We start from the raw sequence: 24,247 nt of genomic DNA, 5'->3' as shown, positions 1-24,247 counted from the left end.
CCTTGACACTCTGCAGCAGGCGCTTCAGGTCCTCTTCAATTTCAGCAAGCAGGGTTGTGTGTGTCATCCGCATAACGTAGATTGTTGATAAATCGTCCACCAATCTTGACCCCACATTTCTCCTCATAGAGCCCAGCCTCCCAGATAATCTGTTCTGCATATAGGTTGAAAAGGAATATAGGATTAGGTATTATTTCCATGACAGGATTACTGAAAAAGAAATGCACAGAAAAGTAGACTGTGGACTTGGGGAGAGGAGAAGGACTATATAACAATGAAAGAACTTTTTTTTCTTTTCAAAGAGAAGAACGAACTTGGGGGAGGGGTGGGCAGGGAAGAAAATGTGCAACAATGAATGAACAGGGAAAAATTAAATGGAAAGAATATGCTGTAATACATATATATATAAAAATCATTAAGGAAAAAAGGTTGTGTTTTCTGGATCTGTTGTTTCCTAATAGCCTGGGAGTCTGTTAGCAGTTAGTTTGTGCCTGAAGGGTGGTAAATGTGGTTGGAATTGTCGACTTCATGGACTTCTCTTTTCTCCTCTCCTTCTGGTTCTCCTCTCCTCTGGCCGGCTTCCTGGAAACACAGGACTGCAGGAACAGCCACAAACAAGCTGTGGTATGCCTCTCTGTCCCTGGTGACGCTCATCATGTATTCCATTGCCACCGGAGGCTTGAGTTTGATGGCAGTGTTTTATACACAGAGAGAAGGCTGCCTGGAAAATAAAGTCCTCCTTGGAATAAATGGCGGCTTGTGCTTGCTCATTTCTTTGGTGGCCATCTTACCCTGTGTCCAAGACCGTAAGTATGGTTTTTTTCCCCATTTGTCTTTTTTTTTTTTTACATTTTTCTGGATATCTTTGAGCCAAACAAATGGATTGCTATTTGAAATAATAGTCAATCTTTAGCTTGCCATGGATAGGCTACTAATAGGAAAAAACAGGACCTGTGTGCTGTCTTCATCTCCTACACTGGGATTGAAGATGATATCAAGCATGCCTTGTATTTGTTGTTTTTGTTATATGCCATCGAGTCATTTGCAACTCATAGAGACCATATGTATAGCAGCTCAGAACTCTGCCCTATCCTGAGCCAATCTCACTGACTCCAACACATCTAATCCCATTACCCCAGTTACTGTGTAAGTCCATTTCATCCGGGTCTTCCTCTCCTGCACTGTCCCTCCAACCTTCCAAGGATGATGTTCTTCTCCAGTGACTAGCCCCTCCTGGCCATATGCTCACAGTATGTGAGACTGAGCTTCAAAATCCTTGCCTCCAATGAGAAACTTTGTTTCATCCTCTCCAAGACAGAATTATGTGTTCTCCTGGTGGTCCATTGTATGTTCAATATTCTTCTCCAACACCACAACTCAGTGACATTGATTCTTCCTCTGTCATACTTTGTCATTGTCCAGTTGTCTGATGCATAGCAAGTAACTGTGAAGACCATGGCCTGGATCAGGTGCACCTTAGTCACTAGACTGACATCATTGCTCTTCAGCACTTTGGAGAGGCCCCTGACAGCCAATTCAGTGCTGAACAGGCACACAGCAGCGTTCAGGTTTCTAGGTAGAAAAAGGGGAGGTATGGCCAATAGATGTACACTTACTTGAATCCTTTCTAACATATGTTGTTTTTGTTATGTGCCATCGAGTCACTTGCGACTCATAGCGACCTTATGTACAAGAGCTCTAAAAGCTGTTCTATCCTGTTCCAACTTAGCCATCTCAAATGCACTTATTCCTACCACTCCACTCACAGAATCGATCCATCTCATCGAAGGTCTTCCTCTCCTTCGCCACCCCTCCACTCTGCCAAACATGATATCCCTCTCCAAGGACCAGTCGCTCCTTGCAACATGCCCAAAGTATGTCAGACGTAGCTTCAGAACCCTTGACTCCAAGGAGCATTCTGGCTTCACTTTCTCAAGGACAAACCTGTTTGCTCTCCTAGCAGTCCATGGTATATTCAACACTCTTCTCCAGCACCAAAACTCAAATGCATCAATTCTCTTTCTGTCATCCCTATTCACTGTCCAACTCTCTGATGCATAGCACGTAATTGCGAAGACTATAGCCTGGATCAGGCGCACCTTAGTCTTCAGCCTGATGTCATTGCTCTTCAGTACTCTTGAGAGGTCCCTCACAGCTGACTTTCCCATTGCAATTCGTCTCCTGATTTCCTGGCTGCTGTTACCAAGAGTGTTGGTTGTGGAGCCAAGCAAACTAAAACTGTTAACCATCTCAATCTCTTCACCATCCATACTGATGCTGCCAATTGGCCCAGTGATGAGAATCTTTGTTTTCTTGATGTTGAGTTTCAGTCCATATAGGAGGCTGCAGTCCTTGACCTTCTGCAGCAAGCGCTTCAGGTCCTCCTCAGTTTCAGCAAGCAGGGTTGTGATTCCAAAAGACAACTGTTGCTGTTATGTGCCCTCAGTTGCCTGCAACTCATAGTGCCCCCTATGTGCAACAGCTCTGAAGCCGGCCCTGTCCTGAGCCAGTCTGACTCTGACATATCTACCCTCATTGTCTGAGTTACTGTATCAATCCATCTCATCTGGAGTCTTCCTCTTCTGCGTTGTCTCTCCACCTTTGCGAGCATGATGTCCTTCTCCAAGGATCAGTCCCTCTTGGCCACATGTCCGAAATACGTGAAACAGAGCTTCAGAATCCTAGCCTCCATGGAGAAACTTCGTTTTACCCTTGGCAAGAAAGACTTACTTGTTTTCTTGGTGGTCCATGGTATGTTTAAGACTTTCCTCCTGCATCAGAACTCAAAGGCATCAACTTTAGTCATTGTCCAGCTCTCTGATGCATAGCAAGTGGTTGCAAAGAGTATGGCTAGGATTAGGCATAGCTTAGTCTCTAGATTGACATTGTTGCTTCTCAGTACTCTGGAGAGGTCTCTGAGAGCAGATTTTCCCAGTGCAATTCATCTTTTGTTTTCCTGACTGCTGGTTCCAAGAGTATTTATTGTGGAGCCAAGCAAGCTGTAATTGTTAACAACCTCAGTCTCTTCTCCATCTTTCGTGGTGCTCCCAGTTAGTCCAGTGGTGAGAATCTTTTGCTTCTTGATGTTGAGTTTCAATCCATGTTAAAGACTACAGTCTTTGACCTTCTGTAGCAAGCACTTCAGGTCCTCCTGAATTTCAGCAATCAAGGTTGTGTCATCTGCATAATGTAGGTTGTTGATGAGTTTCTCTCTAATCCTGATGCCACATTCCTCCTCATAAAGCCCTAGTGTAGGATAGTTTTTAAGAAGGAAAAGTTTTTCTGTACTAAACATTGCAAATCTTATTAACATTGAGAGTATATATTGCAGATTATCTTACTTGATTGATTATGAATTTCTAAAAACAAATTATTAGTGTTTAAATAGAGATTTCCTGTAGGTTAAGGCTTACCTTTTGATGTAGGTATAACTGGTTTAAAAAGTCATTTTCTCTTACACCAAAGAGCAACATTAAGAAAAATGTATATAGAAAAAAAGTATATGTCGGTTTCTTAGTGGCAGTTTGGAGTCCCTAGATAGCACAAATGGTTCAGCTCTTGGTTACTAATCAAAAGGTTCAAATTTACCCAGAAATCCACTGAAAACAAAGACCTGGCAGACTACTGTGAAAGGACAATTGAAATCTGTATGAAGTTTGGTTCTACTCAGAAAACACACAGGATCACTATGGGTCACAATCTACTCAATGACAACTGTCTTAATGGTGTTTGTTTTTAAATGGTGCTTATAACTTAATGATGAAGATTCCGGAAACAAAGTTAATCAGAGGAAAAATTGGATAAAATGGGATCCCTTCTTGTAAAAAGGTTTCTACCAGAAAGTAGAAAGAAGTTCCCTTATGATGATATCCTTTAACTCAGGAGGACCTGAGCCACGTGGCTTATTTGATATTATCCTTCTCTTCATGATACTGAGCCCCATAGCTGCTTCTGTAGCTTTTCCCAGCTCTGGCATTTACTCAGTTTTCCCTAGGGTTTTGTTTTTTGACAAATAAGAGCTTTTCAGCCCTGCCACCTACAGACTGTACTACAAGTGACTAACAGCCTTTCAAAAACCAGAATCCATGTCCCATTATATCTGTTCCTGCTGTGGCAGATAATGATGGTAATTTTTCTCTCTTGTTTTGTGATTCAAGAACTAATACAAAATAAACTTCAAAGGGACTAGGCAGTATGTTTAGGTTTGAGATGGCATTGTATTCATATAATGTTAGCGTTTATAGCTAAAGTAGCAGTGTTAGACTCTGTGTATAGGCCCACTCCACCCAGATTCTTTTTCGTTTTATCTGGGAAAACCATCATGCATGCTTTTTTTTGGTAACTTTAAAGGTGATGCTCATGTTAAGGAGGATTATTGTGTTGGTATGTCTGACTTATTTTTATAGTATCTGCTTTCTTACCATTGAACTTACATTTGTGTCTTACAGGACAGCCACATTCTGGATTACTGCAATCCGGGCTTATAAGTTGCTATGTCACGTATCTCACTTTTTCAGCTCTGTCCAGCAAACCTGTAGAATATGGTAAGATTCCCTTGTATGGGAGCATGTGTTTGATATGACCATTTGTATTTATAGAAGAAGGAAAATTTCCTACAGGTTACTTAATGAATATTGGAGATGTAGTAACTCAAAATAAATAGATGACCTAGACGTTCTCAGTTAAAGGATCTTCTCAATAACAGTTTTTTTATTTATGTGTTTTGTTTTGTTTTGTTTTGTTTAAAAGAGCCCTAGTGGTATACTGATTGAGTCCTTACTTGACTGTTACACATAAGGTCAGCAGTTTGAATCACCAGATTCTCTGCTGGAAAAAAAGATGTGGCAGTCTGCTTCTGTAAAGGTTGGTAGTTTGGAAACTTCATGGAGCAGTTCTGCCCTTTCCTACAAGGTCACTGTGAGTCAAAACCAGCTCACTGCTGACCTGATGGCAATAGATTTGGGGTTTGGTGTTGGGTTTTTTCTCTTTGTTTTTTAAATTATTGGGTCCCTGCCTCCATAGTAGAAGACCCAATTTTCATGCTTTGAGTTCCAAACTTAGTACATGCCATCGTTTTGTTCACTTTTGTAACTGAGTAAATATAATTGTGTATGTTTGTGTTAAGAGTCCCTGGGTGCAAATAGTTAAACTACACTTGGCTACTAACCAAAAGCTTGGAGGCATAAGTCTACCCAGAGGTATTTCAGGAGAAAGTCTTGGTAATCTGCTTAAAAAAAAAAAATAAAATATGCACACACACACACACACACACACACACACACACATATCAAGGTTTGAAAACCTCATGGGACCCAGTTCCATGCTGATACACAGAGTTGGCTAAAGAGTCCTCTCTTGAATATGTAAGTTTATTTAAATATACACTGTTGACTTTCGTTTTATGCATTTCAGTGTACAGAATCTCTGATTTTGGAGAAAGGAATTTTTCCCCTATAATCTTATTTTTGTTGTTTTAAAATGTAGGTAGTACTTAAAAATGGAAAAAAATAATTTCAGGTGGCATTACTAAATTGGAAAAATTACATGTTTGGTAAATTTTTAAGAACATTTTTTACTGGGCTTAGAATAAAAATCCCTTAAACCACATGATAAGCACTTTCGTGTCAAGTGTGATTTCCAATAATAATTTTAGTCCAACTTCAAACACTAAGAAAGCACATGCTTATAAAGTGGTTTCTAGGCTATTATTCTGTATTATTGATCTCTTATTTGGGGGTATAGTTGGCCCAAAATATCCTAGCTCTGATGTTCAAAAATAGAACATGGTATTAAATAAAAGGTAAATGCCTTTACCACTGATAGAATGTGGAAGTATTCAGTAGGAGCCTCTCAATAAAGAATTTTTTACAATAATCCAGACCTCCTCAAGGAGTTCTTGGGTTACAAGGCAAAGACATCATAGTTGTTTTCCTGCCTGAGTTTTCACTGGAGTTAGGAGGCTCTGGGCCAGACCACTGTTCTATTGTTGTTATGTTTGTGGTTGTGGATTAGTCATGACACTCATCCAGAGATAACTCCTCAGTTATCTGCACACCATGTCTCTCTTCAGAGGCTGCTGAATCAACTGAAATGGAATACTGCAGCACACATGTCCATTTACTGTTGCTTGAGTCTGTATTTCTCATTGCTGTTTAGTCCGTTCTGTCTCACAGCTGATCTTCCTTTTGGTTTTTGAGGCTGTTAATTGTATAATTGGATACGGCCCATCTTTCTCCATTGGAGAGCAAATTGTTGTCAGTTCAACTGCATGGAGTCTCAATGTGTGTCAGAGTAGAAGTACTTCAGAGGATTTTCAAAGAAGATTTTTCCAAAGTAGATTGCCAGTACTTTCTTCCAGGGCACCTCTTGGTAGATTTGAACCTCTAATCTCTGAGTTAGCTGCTGAGTACATTAACAGTTTGTGCCATTCAGGGACCCTGAAGAAGAGCAAGACTCTTCCAAGTCCTAGAACTGTACATTACTTTTAGCTAAACTAATCTGAGAGCCTTGTTCTCAGAATGAGCAGATGTTAAGAGAGTGGTACTTTGAAATTGGTAGTTATTTGACCAACCAGAGGAATAGCAAAAATCTAGTCCTAGTCAAATAGAATAGTATTTCAAATAATTAGTATTCATTCTTCTTGTTGTATACTGTCAAGTTGGAACCAACTCACAGCTGATCCTTTGGTGGGTTTTCAGCAGTTAATGGCGTAGTAAGAGATTGCCCCTTATTCTCCCATGGAGTAGCTGGTGGATTTGAACCATGCCTTCAGGATTGCAGCAGTTTCTTTCCACTAGGCCACCAGAGCTCCAGTATTCATTCTACTAAGTAGTTATACTAAAGCTACATGAATTTTTCCAAAATAAGTGCATGTTGGCATTACCGCAGATCTTTCCAATCTGACTGTGAGTTCTTTGTTTCTTTTCAGCTTTAGATGAGCATGGGAAGAATGTTACAATTTGTGTACCTACCTTTGGTCAGCACCTGGCCAGAGAGGAGAACTTGGTTACTGGGCTGGGTACCACCCTCTTGATTGCATGTATTTTATATTCATGGTAAGTCTCCCCCCTACTTTTAAAAATTGGTTTGCATACAGTAATTCATTGACATAGTGTTTCACTCATGTACATTGTGTTTTATACAATCTTTCATTTATGTTGTGTTTCATACAGTCATTCATATACATTACATTTTATAGAATTAATTAGTTGATCCATGCCTATTATCCCCCTGTCTTTTTGAGACTCCATTGAATCTTTCCTATTCCTTCACCCTCCCATCCGCCCACCAAACTCTGCTATACTAGTGATTTCCTTTTTCCACCTTTTTACCCCTTCTTCTTTTGGACATTTATATGTATCTTAACTACTAATCTTATTTTTATAATAATGATCTTCTGCAGTATTTGTCTTTCTGAGACTGTGTTAGCTCATTCAACATAATACTCAGTAGACTCTCCCATGTTATTTAGGATTTTATGAAATCCTTGTTCCTTATTATTTCATTGTGTGAATTTTTCATTTCATTCGTTTTTTGATAGACATTTGAACTATTTTCATATACTTGCTGTTGTGAATAACACTACTATGGACATAGGTGTACATATCTCAATTTGTGTCTCAGTTCTTATTTCCTTGGGTTGTATTCCTAGCAATAGAATAGCTAGGGCATGTGGGATTTTTTTTCTTTTTTTCCCCAATCAGTTATAATTTTTTTTCCCAGTTCAACACATTTTATTTTTTTTTCCATTCATTCAGTGTTGCACTTTTCTCCCCTCCCAACCCTCTCCCCCAGTAAAAAAAAAAAAAGTAAAAGAAAAATTCTTTCATTGTTTTACAATCCCTCCCCCCCCAGTTCCACTCCACTATACAGCCTTCACTCTGGACTCCTGTCATGACAAAAATCCCTAATAATTTTCCCTCTAAAACAGTTTTCTCCCTCATCTGTTTCTATGCAGTATACATTATTGAACCCATCCTTCTCATTCTCCTCCCAAGCCCTATGTCAGTCCTACTTTACAACAGTGGCACCATGCACTATTTGTCCTTTTGTGACTGAGATACTTCACTCTGCATACTGTCCTCCAGGGTCACCCATTTTGAATAATATTGCATGAGTTCCTTGTTTTTCAGTGCAGCATAGTATTCCATTGTGTGAATATACCACAGCTTCTCTAGCCATTCGTTTGTTGATGGGCACTTAGGTTGTTTCCAACTCCTTGCTATTGTGAACAAAGTCACGATAAACATGGGTGTGCATATATATCTGCTTGGATGTCAGTATGGTTTCTTTGGGGGTATATTCCCAGTAGTGGAATTCCTGGGTCAAGTGGTGTCTCTATTTGCAACTTTTTGAGAAAGCGCCATACCGCCTTCCACAGTGGTGGCACCATTTTACACTCCCACCAACAGTGAATAAGGATTCCAGTCTCTCTACAACCTCACCAGCATTTGTTGCTTGCTGTTCTGTAGGTGGCATGTGGGATTTCTATGTTTAGCTTCTTGAGGAAATGCTAAACTGCTTTCCAGAATGGTTGTTTCATTTTACAATCCCACCAGTAATGCTTGAGAGTTCTAACATATTGATGGACTTTGTGGTTTTTTTAATCCATTCTGCTACTCTTTTTCTCTTGATTTGTGCATTTAGTTCATTCACATTAAGTGTGATTTTGACAGCCCAAGTTTTAGGTTGTGTTTTACTGTGTTTCTTTTTCTGTCTTCTGGTTTTTTTGGTCCATTCACCATCCTTTGCTATCTCTATGTGGACTTACCTTAGTACTGCTTGTACAGTTGTCCTGTTTTCATAAATTCTTTAAGTTCTTACCTTTCTACAAATGACTTAGTTTCTCTTTTATATATGATGAACAGCTTTGCTGAGTACAGGACCCTTGGCTGATAATTATTTTCAATTAGCCTTCTGTATGTATATGTCATTCCATTATCTTCATGCTCACATAGTTTCTGATGGGAAAGCAGAATTTAATCTAATTGTTTCTCTTTTGTATGTGACTCTTTCTTGCACTGCTTTTAGTATTCCATTCTTATCTTTGATTTTGAGAATTTGAGTATGATATGACTTGATGTTTTTCTTTTACTGTCTAGTCTTTTTGGAGTTCACTGCATTTCTTGAATATGGATTTCCTCATTCTTCATAATGCCTGGGAAGTTTTCTTGTAGTATCTCTTCCACAATTTTCTCAGTGCTTTCCCTATCCCCCGCATGATCTGGAATTCCAATCATACATATGTTTTTTCTTTTGATCTTTTATCTCACAATTCTAATGTTTTCTTCATTTTCCTCTATCTTCTCTGTTTTTCCTTCTAATAATTTCCCATTGAGGTTCTTGTTTTCTAGCTCACTGACTCTCAGTTCTTTCTCTTCTTTTCTGCTGTTTTGTTCCTCTAGCATGTTGGGAAATTCTGCCATTTTGGTCTTGATATTCTAGATTGCATTTTCATATCTTTCTGTTATTTCTAGTAAAGAGCTGGTTGTACCTTCTCTGCTTTGTGCTGATCTTTTAATATTCTTATAGCTCTTTATTTATTATTTCAGTTCTTCCTTCATTTGAAACTTCATCAGTAGCTGTTCTTGTAAGTCCACATTGATAATATTTCTTCTGCCTCCCTGTCTCTGGGATATTCATTGGGTCTACAATCTGATCTGATTTTTTTAGGAGAAGGCTTGTTTTGGGTGTTTGTCTGTGTATATTTGTGTTTGAAGCTGTCTCCTGCTTTCTTGACTTTGTGTGAAATTCTTGTTTCTATGTGTGAGGCAATTTCTGTTGTGTCTGTGATAGTTCTTTATCTTTATGATGCTATTGATAGGTTTCAGACTTGAAGTGTTGTCTCTGATTGAGGTGGCACTCTTCCCTGCTGGTAGTGTATGGGCATATCTGTTTCCTGTGGTAAGATTCTCATTTGGTTGTCCTTTGAGAGGCACAGAGCTGGAATCTTTCCCTTTGCCCAGCTGTGATGAGCCTACTCCTCTGTCCTGGCCCATAGTTTGGTTAGAAGGGAGGGGAGGTTACCCCTTGGGGTAAGCAAAGTCCCAGGTATGCTACCCTGCCTATATTCCTCAGGGAAAAGGCCTAGGAAAGTGAGAAAATCCCAATAGTGCAGCCCTCAAGTCTCAGTAGTTGCTAATGGCCATGTGCTCTCTCCTGGGTCTTGTTAGGAGATGAGCTGTTCCTGTCTGAGTGGACAAAGGCTCAAGGAAGCACCAGCTCCTCAGCAGTGCAGCTTCCAATTCTGGCTACTTGCTAATGCCCAAGCATACCTCCATCTCGTCCCCACTAGTGGCTGATTGGGAGGGCAGCTGTTCCTGAGGATGCAAAGCTCAGGGAAGCACTAACTTCTCAACTTCTTGTTCTCGTGGTAAGCCTTTGCAGCTTCAAAAGTACAGGAACGACTTTAAAGTAAGTGTAAGCAGCTGCAAATCAGCACAGCAAATACCATTTGAGGGACATGAAAATAGCTAGAAACAGGAAACTTCATTACAACATGCATGTAGGTGCAAGGAACCGGCTTACTTGTATCTTTATGGCTGAGCAAAATAAATGTATGGTGATCTTGCAGCTGTATTGCCTAATGTACTCTAAAATGCAGTTTTATTATTAGTTGCCGATCTATTGTTGGCTTAGTGGTAAGGAGTTGTGCTGCTATTGGTAATGCAGGGCATATGGTTTGAATCTACCAGCTACTCTGTGAGAGAAAAAAAAAAAGGTCCTCCTGTGCAATTTACTGCCTCTGGGAAGCCACTGAAACACCAACTATACATTGTTTCCAACTTGATGGTACACAGCAACCAAATATTGTTGGAGGGTGTATAAAAAGAACCAGAGTCTTGTGGGGATAGCCATATCTGACCTCCACCAACTCCAAAAGAACTTGTCCCCATCAACAAGATCAACAACGCAAAATCCAATTCCGTGAGGTTATGCTTGTCTCCTATGCTCCTGTACCTCTTTCTACTGATACCAACACCAATCTTAATGCTCTACTGGGTCCAAAATCCATTGCAATAGCTCACAGGCCACACAAAACCATGTTAGGGAAGTCAAAGGGCTATAATTCAAGTTTGTAGTACAATACAGACGGAACAGCTGCTGGAATGTACTTTCAGATACCTCAGCCTTCAGCCTCACCAGGACTTTAGGCCAGTGTTTCAAAGCTTGTTGTTGTTGTTGTTGTTATGTGCCCTCAAGTTGCTTGCAACTCATAGCAACCCTATGCACAACAGCCGTATACCCTGCTCTATCCTGTGCCAATTTTATTGTCTCTGACACACCCTCCCCCATCACCCCAGTCACTGAATCAATCTTATCAAGGATCTTCCTCTCTTGCTCTGTTCCTCCACCCTCCCAAGCATGACAGTTGTCTCCAAGAACTGGTTCCTCCTTGCAGCATCTACAGAATATGTCAGATGAAGCTTCAGAATCCTTGCCTCCAAGGTGCAGCCTAGAAGAGATATGTTTTGGAGAGGGTGCAGCCAGAGTGCTCTTTGGAGGCAAGAATGATGAGTCTTTGCCTTATATACTTTGGACATATTGCTAGGAGATGCTATTCCTTGCAGAGGGACATGATGTTCTGAAGGGTGGAGGGTCGGCAAAGGAGAGGAAGACCCTCAACCAGGTGGATTGACAAAGTAACTGCTGCAGTGGGCTCTTGTGTGTCAGGAAGTGCGAAGATGGCACAGGACAGAACTGGTTTCAGATATTTTGTTCATAGGGTTGCTATGAGTTGTACTTGACTCGATGGCATCTGACAACAACAACAACCATCAAGTTGGAACCAACTCGAAGCTGACTCTATAGCAAGTTTTCAGAGGCAGTTTAATCACATGGGAAGAGTTCATCTTTCTCCTGTGGAGCAGCTGGTGGATTCGAACTGTGTGTCTTTGGGATGGCAACACAACTCCTTACCACTAGGCCACCCCCTAGTACCTTAAATTTATTTAAAAACAAACAAACAGACAGACAGACAAACAAAGTCAACAGCAATAGAAAAGTCTTCTACTGAACCAGTTGAGACTAGAGGACAACTGGAGACTACGGCCCTGAGATATTCTTCAAACCATGAACCAAAACTAACCCAAGGTCACCTTGTAGCTAAAGCATAGATTGACTAAAAAAGTCGTTAACATCATCCATAAATAAGTACTATGCTCCTTTAAAAAAGCACCTTTGCAGGTATTTTTCTCATGCTGTCTCGAACAGTGAAGAGCAAAGAAAGTCAAAGATGCAAGGTTCATACTGACTTGTTTGAATAAATCCATGGACTAGTGGGGAAGTAAAGCCAGCTGCATAGGGATAGGTAGGAACTATTCCTGGTCTTTAGTATAAGGAGGGCTGTTTGGTTGTGACCCTACTTCTGAGAGGAGGATAAGGAGGGGACTCTGCTTTAGGTCATTTGAGGCCATCCTTATTTTATCTTCAGTGTGCGTAACATCTCCATATCGAGAAAATTGAAATCCCTACCACTGGGCTAGTGGTCGACTTCACGATAGATGGAGGAAAGATTGCAATTATCAATGATTTCATCTTGCTTGGATCCACAGTCAACACCCTTGCTACCAGCAGTCAAAAGATCAGATGTATACTATTGGGAACATCTGCAACATTGGGACATCTGCTTTCAGGGCAGGGACCTCCCCAGAGTGCTGAAGACCAGTGATGTAAGTTTAAAGACTAAGGTGTGACTGAAAGTGTGGTCTTTCCAGTCACCTGCTATGCATCTGAGAGCTGGACAGTGAATAAGGATGGCAGAAGAATTGATGCCTCTGGGTTGTGGTGGTGGAGAAGAGTACTGAATATCTCATGGACCACCAAAAGAACAAACAGATAGATGTCTTGGAGAAAGTGCAACCAGAGGGCTCCTTGGAGGCAAGGATGGCAAAGCTTCATCTTATATGCTTTGGGCACACTGTTAGGAGAGGCTATGCCTTGGAAAAGGACGTCATGCTTGGAAAGATGGTCAGTGAAAGAGAGGAAGACCTTAGACATGTTAGAGTGACACAGTGACTGCAGCAGTGGCCTCGAGTATAACAGAGATGGTAAGAATCGCACAGGTAGGACAGGATTCAGATTTGTTTTCATAAGGTCATTATGAGTCACACTGAACTCGATGGCACATAGCAACAACAACAATTTTACCAGCTGTCAGACTTTAAACATCTAGTCAATTCCTCTCTAGCTCTTGGCGACCCTTTTAAGACAAAGCAGAACTGCCCCATAGGATTTCCTAGGCTGTGGTCTTCATGTGAGTAGATTGTTACATCTGTTTCCATGGAGCAGCTCATGAGGCTGAGAGCTCAGCCACCGTGCCATCACATCTCCTTTGTGTTCAGCCTGGTCTCTAGGTACCAGGAAAATGGCAGGAAGGGATTTTTATCATACACTCAACTACTGTGTTGACTCTTCAGACAGAAACATTTGTTCTGTCATAGACTGCTTATCCCTCAGTAAATAATTGTGACCTTTGCTTTTTATTGCCTTCTCTGTCAGTTCTTGTGTTGATTTTGGTCCCTTTTATCTGAACCTATTCAGAGTGATGGAAAAGATAAAAATTCTGTTGGAAAATTATTTTGGTATTTGGAAGGTAAAAATCACAGTGAAAACCAAGATGCAGGAATAAAAACACTTCCTTCTTTAATTACAAATTTCTCATTACTTAAAACCTCCTAATCTAGTCCATGTGAAAAACCCATCAGCTGTGGAATCATCCAGGCACACTGGGGTGTGAAGATAAGAGTACATGAAATATGTTATATGATGTTATTATGAGTCTTAAATTAGAGTATTGATCAGGCAGTTCTACCCTTCATTCATTATGATAAAATATGCCCATTGATTTGTTCTCCCCTTAGTCTGACATCGACAACAAGATCGAGTTCGGATGCCCTGCAGGGACGATATACAGCTCCTGAGCTAGAGGTGAGTTCTTGTCTTCATCTCAGAAGACTCATTTTCATGAAGGCTTTCTGTCTGTCCTTGCATCTTTATTGATTTGCATTCTGTGAGAATAAGCATGCTAAAGAGAAAAGGAAAATGACTTCTGTGTAGAATAGGATTGAAGTAAGTTCATTCTTGGCTCTTCTCCAACCAGCTTGACTTCTTGAGTGACATGCATCACCCACCTCCCATTAGTCTTGACTAAACCTTGACAGCCTGTACCTCCTGACTCGTCCTCTGTCACATCCATTATTTTTAACTCTAGCTTCATTCATCTATTCTATGCTTGTCTGTATGATATATAGTATTGCTATGAGATGATGTAACAACCATTCTGAAGAAAGAGAAAAAGACTGCAACAGAAAGGGACCCAGCATCTCTTCCATTTATCTTCTATGCCAGACAGTGTACAGAAAACTAATTCACTTGACTATACGTTTGTCCCAGAAAATAGCTATTTCATTAAGTTGAAAATTTTGAACAATAGATACATTCATTAGTTTATGGCTTTTGGGACTTTTTTATGTGCTTGTGTAATGGATTGGGGTGATCAGTAACTGTCTGTTGGTGAGTAAAATGTTAATGATTTTCTTATTTGTTCAAATCTCTTTTTCTGACTGGGGAGCATGTAGAGCCCCTGGCTGGAGTAAATGGTTAATGTGCTTGCTTCTAGCTAACAGGTTGGTGTTTCAAGTTCCTATGAAGAAAGATACGTTGATATTTCCTGGGAAGTAAGCCTGTGAGCCCTGTCGAGCACAGCTCTGCTCTGGCACACATGGGGTTGCTATGAATAGAAATCACTTCTGTGGCAGCTGGGTTTTTTGTTTGGGAACCGAAAACCAAAGGCCTAATCTGATGGAAGCTGGAGGTGGCCAGATTAAGATTTAGGGTTCCAGTGAAGACGAGGACCTTAGGCTTGCCATGGTATTTGTTGTTCAAAGCCAATATGTCATTTATTTAGTCCTCGTAAACCTCAGTGAAGTGCCATTGTATAGAGGGGAGTGCTGTTATTCAGACCCTGCAGATTTCCATTTGCCAGAACTTTAACTGTGCTGTGAGGGTCTCCTCGTCCTTGGTGCCGACCCTGCCTGGCATTGGGCCACGACCTGCATTCTAATAGCTTTCTGTGGATAGAGGCACCCTGTTATCTGTCCAAACATAGGCACTTGGTTCTCAGCTGGTTCTGGAAATGATCTGTATTGTACCTGACCTAGCAGTAGTTACTGCCAGTATCCACCACCAGCTCTTTGTGTCACTTAAGAAAGAGAAAACTGCTGAGTTTGAATAGGTTACTGCCCATTATTCTGAGGACTATGGGTCTGTCGAAGGCATGTGATTGTTCTCACCCAGAACTGGAAGACCACCTGCTTAGTGTTGGTTAGGTTCAATATCGCCTTTGTGTACAGAGTTAAAGTCAAAGAACAGCAAGTCTCTAGATTAGATTTAAGAGCAGGAACTAAGGATGCTTTTCTTATGCTGATTCCAAGAGACATCATCCCAGTATTCCTTTCTGAGCCAGAGAAGCATGCAAAAGGGAAGATGTACCACATTTCATAGGACATACCTTTGAAAGAGCGATTTAATAGTTTCTCATGGTAACTTAAGCTTTAAGAAGCTGGGGGAGCTCTGGTGGCCTAGTGGTAAGAAGCTGCACTGCAATCCCAGAGGTATGCGGTTCGAGTCTACCAGGTGCTCTGCTGGAAAAGGAGGGGAGTCTTCTCCTGTACCAGTCAGATCTGATTTGATGGTACACACAAATAATAAAATTAAAATAAATAAATAAATAAATTTTTAAAGGCTGCTATTTCTTGAAAAGTTTGCTTGCCATGCCAAGTGGACACATAAGTTTGCCTGTTGTTGTTGTGTACCGTTGTTGGAACCAACTCATAGTTGACCCTCTAGCAGGTTTCACACAGGAGGAGAATGCCCATCATTTTCCCCTACGGAGCAACTGGTGGAGTCGAACCATGTGCCTTCAGATTGACAGCATAGCTCCTTACCACTAGGGCACCAGAGCTCATAAATGTCCTTGCCTGGTGATGCATAAATGAAGAGAAGGCTTCAGTTTCCACAGCCTCTCTGTGCTTTGTAGTTCAGACATACTCAGCCAGAAAATTCTCAGGATCCAGCATTTGCCCATCTGACTTTGTACTCCTACTTCCTCCTGTCTCCCTCAGACCTTCTGAAAAATGTAGGATTCATAGCCTGATGTTTTTAATGAAGGTCTTTGTCTGGAGTACATCAGAAACATGGTATGACTTACTAAAGATGCCAAAGACTCTTCAATGGAAAACATCTTACCCACCCAGACCTAGGAGGCATCTACATCTGTCCTTTGGAGAAAGCCAGGCCCCTGATTTTAGTAGGAAACCTGAATAGACCTGCCAAATTCCTTAGTGGTCATTATTTCTGATTTTGTCAACTGCACCATCTCCCAGATGCCACATGTCACCTCTTGCCTACTTTGGATCATGGGCAATGGAGCATCACCTTGGAGTTCTGTATCATCATTTACTAAGTGAGTGTTGAGACATCAGTCAGCTATTTAATCTGCCTGACCTACATTTTCTCAGCGTTAAACAGGTTGAGAATCTCAGCCTCAGAGCTTTAAGATTTAAAGAAATAGCTCCTAAAAGGAAGCACCAGAAGGTGGGTTCCATGTGGTAGCAGAGACCTAGTCATGTTCACTTAATATTGCAGATTGAGGCCTCCAGAAGTAGAACTTGATGTGCAATGTATGTGCTAGAGATCAGCCAAGGAAGGACAGGGAAAGAGGCAGGATTGACAGAGGGTTACGTGCAGGCTGAACAAGGCCTCCACTGACTCTGTGGGATGCTCTGAAGCATGGATGGCCCACCAGAGTTGTCAGAATGGCTGGACTTTGAATATGGTTGTTGAGGAAGGGTTTACTCTTGGGAATGACAGCTCAGCAACAGAGACAGAACCTGAAGAGCTGAGAGCAGTGTGAACAAGCCACACGCCCTTCTTTGAAGGGCTTGCAAATGGCACATGTTCGTGGTATATCCTATCACCAGCATCCTGAACAGTGCTGGAGAAAGGCTCAGTGAAAGCTTGTTGAGAGAATAAAAATCCAGTTCAGAGCTCTGGGATGCGTTCACATTGGTGAAGATTGGGGACCTTTGGTGTCAGCTGCCGTCAAGCTGCCTCAGTTCATGGCAGCCTCATTAGAATGAAATGTTCCCCAGTACTGTACCATCCTTCTAATTGTATGTAGACGCTGCAGTTGAAATGACTTCTAACAGAGGGAGCTTGTCATCTAGCATGGAATCTGGCAATAGCATGTTGGGATTCATTGGCTAAATTTTAGAAGTAGATCAGCAAAGCGACTCGACGGCATATATCAACCCCAACAGATCAGCAAAGTATTTCTTCCTAGTCTTTCTTAAGCTGGAGCTCCGTTGAGATCTGTTCACCATTTGTGACGCTACTGGTATTCAAAAGACCAGGGGTATGATCGCAGATTTTGTGCAGGGGTTACTATCTAAAAAATTATATTAATAGAATTCTGTTAATAGAATCACGATGAATCATAGTCAGCTTGACATAGGTTTGACAAGCATAAGATCACTTGATATATTCCAAGATTTTAAGGCAACAAGAAATACCTCACAACAACACTCAGAACCAGAGAATCAGAATGAACACTTGTAATATTTTTTAAATGATTAGAGTCCAAATTTTTAGACTTTTCCCTTTAACAAGTGGTCTTGAGAGAAGGGCTTAAGCATAATTTAAGCTCAACAGAGGTTTCTTGTAGATAAAATATAAAAATTTGGTGGCTACTGGCAGAATCTATTATATCTCTATCTTTTCTCAGGGAGTGATCACATATTTATGGTTTTATACAGCAAAACCTGTATAAAATGGAAGACCATGAGAAAAGAAAACAAAACTATTTTTCATTAACAGTAATAGAAAAGTAATACGATCACACACTGTCAAGGGCGAAAATCTTGTGAGACATGGACAGATTGAAGGCAGTCCCATTGCATTTGGTCTCTCACAGGTTTCACTGTATGTGAATATGTAAAATGTGGTTTTACATAACAGGGTCCAGTGTGACATCAAAGACTAGTGTGTTATGTCTTTGGCGGTAGGTGCCAGCTGAATGATACATCTCTTCTCTTCTTCCAAGTTAGTCAGGTGTAGAGATGAAGTATATTATGTGTCACAGCATGCCATGTCAAAGCGAACTTTTTACTTATTTCATATGCTTTTGTGTCTCAGTTAAAAAATGTCTAAGTAGCTTCATGCCATACAGATTTCTGATTACTTATTATTAGAGAGCTTCACACAAGTAGACTAACTTCCCTTTCTGAGTTCATGTTATGAGTATTTATTTATGTGTATTTTTGAATAATAAGTCTTATTTCACTCAACCATTGGTGTCCAGTTGGAGCCAAGTCATAGCTGACCCTCCAGTGGGTTTTCAGAGGCCGTACACCACACAGGAAAATATTGCCCATCTTTTTCCCTCAGAGCCACTGGTGGATTTGAGCTGCCAGTGAGGCAAAAACTTGTGGGTTAGCAGCACAACTCTCTATGAACTACGTCACCAGAGCAAGAAATCCTGTAGCTTAGGGGATTTGAGACTGTTACAGGAACATACAGAATACTAGCATCAAAGCAATGGACAAGCCACCACAGTCCGAGATGAGCCACCTGACATTGTTGGTCTTGCCTTTACAGGTAGCTCGGTGTTGTTTTTGCTTTGACCCAAGGGGAGATGGTAAGTAGATGATGTTTGTGCTTCTGTCTATATTAGGGTCAGTCTGAGACCCAGAACTCTACTTTGCAGGCATTTGAAATTCACACACAAATAGAGGGGGGGGGGAAGTTCCTTAATGGTGTATATACTTTTCACATTCTTCTACAAGGGATACTGGAGGGAGAGGGAGAGAGAGAGAGAAGAGAGAGTGAGAGTGAGTGTATGTGTGTGTATTCTGGCAGGAGGAAATCAGTCTACATTTTCTCTAATATTTAAATTAAATTGTACTGAGAGATGTAAAAAAACCCTAAAGAACGTTTTTAAAGAATTGATTTGAAAAATCCATTGAGGTTCTGACATTGGATTTTTTTCCCCCTGCATTTTCTTCCTTCTGCTTTTCTTCTTTTGGAGGGAAGGGCCTAGGACTTGAAAATTTTCAGTCTCCTCTCTCTCCTAAGTGTTTAGTAAGTTTTATGGTTCTAGGGCCTCTCTTCCCTGTGCTTTGTTAAAATAAACGTGGTATTAGGTAACCTGTTCTGTTTCAGAAGGTATGGGGTGAGGGTCTTGTGTTTATGGTAAAGATAAATTGCATTGCTGAGGATATGAATGATGGTTGACACATCTACTCAACATCCCCTGGGATTGAAATTGGTGAAATGTGGTTTTGCTCAAACAGTGAGTGAAAGTACATATGCATATTGAACTTGCACCCACTCTGTGACCCACAGATGCTGAAGATCAGCAGAGTATGAAAGAAGGATCACGGGTCATTTATGACGAGAAGAGAAGTACTGTCTATAGCTACGCCTATTTCCACTTCGTGTTCTTCTTGGCATCACTCTATGTGATGATGACTGTTACGCGGTGGTTCAGGTCGGTAGCCCATTTCCTCTGACATTTCAGAAGGGGAAGGCTTAAAGAAAGAAATGAATATCTAGTCAGATACTACTCTTTAAGGTACTCAGGCATAGGGGAAACCTCCTAGGGGAAACCTCCTAGATGAAACTGAACCCCTCAAGCCCTGTACATGTCAGGTATTGTTCTGCTGCTGTCTATATGGTTTTCACGGGCTGTTCCCCCCCCCCCTTTGTTCTTTGTTATCTGGAAGTAGATAATGGAATAGGTAACCAAGATTACTAATGTCACCTGGGTCTTAGCTGAAAGTAGAGCATATGAGAAAGATGTTTTCATGTGTTTCATCAGTTTTATTGATTATGCAAAATACTCAAGTATATGGATCATAGAAAATGATAGATGATAACATTGTGAAAAATGGTGATTTTTAAACAGCACTTAATTGTGCTCTCATGTAGAACCTGTACGTGGATGAAGTAACAGTGCTTCCGACAGAACAGGGCGCTGTTGTTGTTGTTAGGTGCTGTTGAGTCAAGTGCAATCCATAGCGACCCTGTGAACAACAGTTATGAACCCAGTCCTATCCTGTGCCATCTTCATACTTCCTTATACTCCAGAGCCCACTGCAGCAGTCACCATGTCAATCCACCTGGTTGAGGGTCTTTTTCTTCTTTGCCGACACTCCACCCTTTCCAACATCATGTCCCTCTCCAAGGAACAGACCCTCCTAGCAACATTCCCAAAGTAGGTGAGGCAAAGCCTCATCATTCTTAGCCCAAAGAAGCACTCCAGCTGCATCCTCTCCAATATATATTTGTTTGTTCTCTTGGCCCTCCATGGGATGTTCAGTGTTCTTCTCCAACACCACAGCTCAAAAGCGTCAATTCTTCTTCTGTCATCCTTATTCATTGTTCAGCTCTCAGAAGCATTGGAAGTGATCAGAAAGACTGGCCTGAATCAGATACACCTTACTCCTCAAACTGACATCGTTGCTCTTCAATAATTTTGAAAAGCTGCACATTTCCCCTGTGCAATGCTTCTCTTGACTTCCTGACTATGGGTACAATGGGTCTTTAAAATCAGGACAGGTGTATGTTAAGATTTTTTTCCTTTAATCACATTTAGTCAATCTGTATGCAACACAGGTTATCTGAGATGGCTAGACTTATGAAATAGAATATGTATTAAATATGTATTAAAAGAGAACTCCATAACAGCCTACAGTGAAACAGATGACACACCTTATTTGCCAAAAATGAAGACTTGAAGAGCTTACTAAAGAAAAGAAAAAACTACAGCCTTTAGTATGGTTTTCTCCACAACTTAAATAAAACAAAATTCTTCATAACTGAACAAATTAGGAATGCCATAATAAATGGGGAAAATATTAAAGTTGTCAAGGATTTTATTTTAGTTGAGTGCATAGTCCTCACCCCTGGAGACAGCAGTCAAGAAGTCAAATAACATACTGCATTGACATATTTGTTGCAAAGGGCCCATCTAAAGTATTACAGAGCAAACAAAGATGTCATCTTGAAGACTAAGATTTGCCTGATAAGCTATGCCATGGTGTTGCCATTCATCTCTGCATACAAAAGTTGGACAGTGAATAAGGAAGAGCAAAAAAGAATCAGTGCATCTGAATTATGATATTGGTGAAGAGTATTGAATGTACCATAGACTGTCAGCAGAGACAAATCTGAATTGGAAGACGTGTAGCCAGACAAGTCTCTGGAGAAGAAGAAAACTGTACTTGATAAACTAGAGAAAACGAGGAAGGCCCTCAGTGAGCTGGATTGACGCAGTGGCAATAATAATAATCATAACAACAACAACAGCAACAGCCTTAGGGATGGTGAGGATGGTACCAGACTGGGCAGCACCTTGTTCTGTTGTGCAGAAAGCTGCAGTGAGTCAGAATTGGCTCAACAACACCCAATATTGACAACTAACTAAATGCTCCTCTCCTGCTGCTCTTACTACCACCTTTTCATAAACAGTCTGGGTTCCCAGTAGTCCATTGGCCTGCTTTTTTCCCACCCTGGAAATTGGGGAGACATACCATAACATTATCAGAGCAGAAAGTGATCTCCATTGGGGCAATCTGGAAGCACATTATAACAGCAATTGAAAAAATGGCCTTCGAATTTCCTAGAATTCCCATATCATCAACTGCTTTAAGAAAGAAGAAATATTTTTATTTCATATTACAAAAAGTATTGAAAGGCATTTTTGAAAAAATTATAATAATGCAGAGGTACAGGAAATAACATCTTGACACTCTCCTCTCCCGCCTCCCACCCAGAGAGAACCACTGCTAATGAAGTGATGCATGTCCCTCCATTTTTTCTATGCCTATGCAAATGTTTTTAAAAAACATAAATGTGAAATTATGTATCTCCCCTTTTGAAGTGTTACCATTTTTTTAAACTTGGCAATACATGAAATGGCTGGTTTCCCTCACCACTACATAAAGATTCAGGAATGTGCCTGAGTGATGCAGCCATTTAAGCGCTTGCCCACAAACTGAAAGGTTGGAAGTTTGAGTCCATCCACAGGCACCTCTGAAAAAAGATGTACTTCTAGGGGAAAAAATCAGCTTTTGAAAATCCTTGGGATACAGTCTCTGACACACATGGATAACCAGGATTTGGAATTTGCTCGGCGTCATCTGATTGCATAGAGATTGAGTCATTTTGTCCCAGTACAAAGTTTCTGTTTATTCATTAATTCAACAGACATTTGAGTGGTTAGTATGTGCCGCATTGTTCTAGGTGGAAGGGCTTCCATTCCCGTAGTAGAGACAGATTGTGATTAAAATCAAATCCAATGAGACAGGTGGTAACTGACACGTCTTTCTCCCACCCATGGAGCAGGTGGTGGGTTGGAACTGCTGACCTTTTGCATCACAACCAAGTACTCTCAACCACTGCACCAGCAAGGCTTTTGCCTGTTAGGAAAAAGAAATGAGGGAGTGAGAATGAGGAGGGCCTGGCGGGGCTTGGGGTGGTGGGGTGGCAATTTCAAACAATGGTCAGGGAGGTTCCTCCTGAAGGAGAGAAGGCAGCATGCTTGTTATACTTTAAATACTTTGCAATGATGTGGACTAGCTTAAAGGATTCCTGGAGAAATAGGTAGGACATGGAAGCTTAGGAAAGAATCAGAAAAGAAAATATGAAATGTTGGTAAGACAGTGGAGAAATGAGACCCCTCCCAGATTGCTGGTAGAAATATAAAATGCTGCAGCCACTTTGGAAAAGTCTACCAGTTCCTCAGGTAATTAAACATACACAGAATTGTGATTCAGCAATTTCATCTTAGGTATGTGCCTCTTAGAGCAGCATCATTGGTAATAGCTACATACGAAAACAACCCCAATGTCTTTCAAATGATGAATGGCTAAACAAATTGCAATATTAAAGCAAAAAGGACTACAATGAAATATTATCTGTTAATAAAAAGCAATGAATTACTGTTCTGTTACATGCTACAACATGCATGAATCTTGAAAGAATTATGCTAAGTGAAAGAAGCCAGTCTCAGAGGATCACATATTGTATGACTCCCTTTATATGAAACATCCAGAATATGCAAATTCACAGAGATAGAAAGTAAATTAATAATTTCCAGGGAGTGACAGTCAAAGGGGATGCAGGATTTCTTTTTTAGGGTTCTAAAACTGATTGTAGTGATGGTTATACAAGTGTATGAACATATGGGTGAATTAGTATGGGAATTATATCTCAACAAAACTACCAGAGAAGGTAGAAAGCAGGGAGACAGTGGATGAGCCCTTCTCATCCTCACTCCTTTACTGTGCTAAACACATCCGCATCTCTTCTTTCCACAGCTACGAAAGTGCCAACATCGAAACCTTCTTCACCCAGAGCTGGTCCATCTTCTGGGTCAAGATGGCCTCCTGCTGGATGTGTGTGATGCTCTACCTGTCCACGCTGATTGCCCCTCTCTGCTGTCCTTCTCGGCAGTTCTCCGTGTGAGGGACACCTTTGAGTTGGAGTAACGTCTTTCCAACATGTTGTGTTCCTGGTGTTTACACAGTGACTGATGCCCTCAGAAAAGCTGACAAACCCAGACTGGCTTGAAGGGGGTCTGAAAAATCTTCCAGAAAAAGAGTCTCCTAATAAGCTTTTCAACTACAAAATTAGAAAAGAAACGACTAGTTTCTCCCAAAGGAATTTTCAGTCAAATTGATCGTGGGTGATATATTTTGTATGTCTTACCCCTATACAGCAGGATAATAGTTATGTTACTATTTCGCTGGTGTATGTTTATACCAGAACAAAATTTATGGCATAGCTTTTCACAGGGATAAAAGCCATCCTTGTGTAGCTTACCATTTTCATCCATAGAATAGAAAGCCTGCCAAATTCATGGACCCTCTCTGTCCCTGAGAGAGCATGGGCCCCGTCTCAAGCATCTCTGCCTCTGGAGCCCTGGGCTCTGACCACAAGGCCCTGCCTCCATCTCCTTTGTATTTACTGGATCAAGGAGAGGCCTGTGGTGCAGTTTCCTCTGGGCCTCCAGTAATCCTCTTTGAAGTTGTGGTGCTGGGAATCACAGACTTCACTTTTGTTCCCCTCTTTTCTGGGCTGGTATCTATTATAATGTGAAAAAAAAGCACAATTTGCCACCCACTCTCCTCTGGCAAGTCCATATCGACACTACTTGATCCGAGTTCCTGCAATAATTATGGCT

At 40.9% G+C, this 24,247-nt stretch overlaps 1 protein-coding gene across 1 annotated transcript in view; it reads left to right on the top strand.

The window, feature by feature from the left end:
- SERINC5 (serine incorporator 5) overlaps positions 1 to 23,529 on the top strand; it is an 89,529-nt gene extending 66,000 nt beyond the window's left edge. The window contains exons 7-13 of the mRNA XM_006889885.1: positions 595 to 806; positions 4,449 to 4,544; positions 6,929 to 7,055; positions 13,863 to 13,929; positions 18,658 to 18,697; positions 19,405 to 19,549; positions 23,382 to 23,529. Of these exons, the coding sequence (XP_006889947.1) occupies positions 595 to 806; positions 4,449 to 4,544; positions 6,929 to 7,055; positions 13,863 to 13,929; positions 18,658 to 18,697; positions 19,405 to 19,549; positions 23,382 to 23,529 (835 nt within the window). The remainder of the gene's footprint in view (positions 1 to 594; positions 807 to 4,448; positions 4,545 to 6,928; positions 7,056 to 13,862; positions 13,930 to 18,657; positions 18,698 to 19,404; positions 19,550 to 23,381) is intronic.
- The last annotated feature ends 718 nt before the right edge of the window (positions 23,530 to 24,247 follow it).

This window comes from Elephantulus edwardii, unplaced genomic scaffold (genome assembly GCF_000299155.1).
Source record: "Elephantulus edwardii isolate Elephantulus edwardi_28Jun2011 unplaced genomic scaffold, EleEdw1.0 scaffold00082, whole genome shotgun sequence".
NCBI lineage: Eukaryota > Metazoa > Chordata > Mammalia > Macroscelidea > Macroscelididae > Elephantulus > Elephantulus edwardii.
This window is presented reverse-complemented; position numbering and strand designations above follow the sequence as displayed.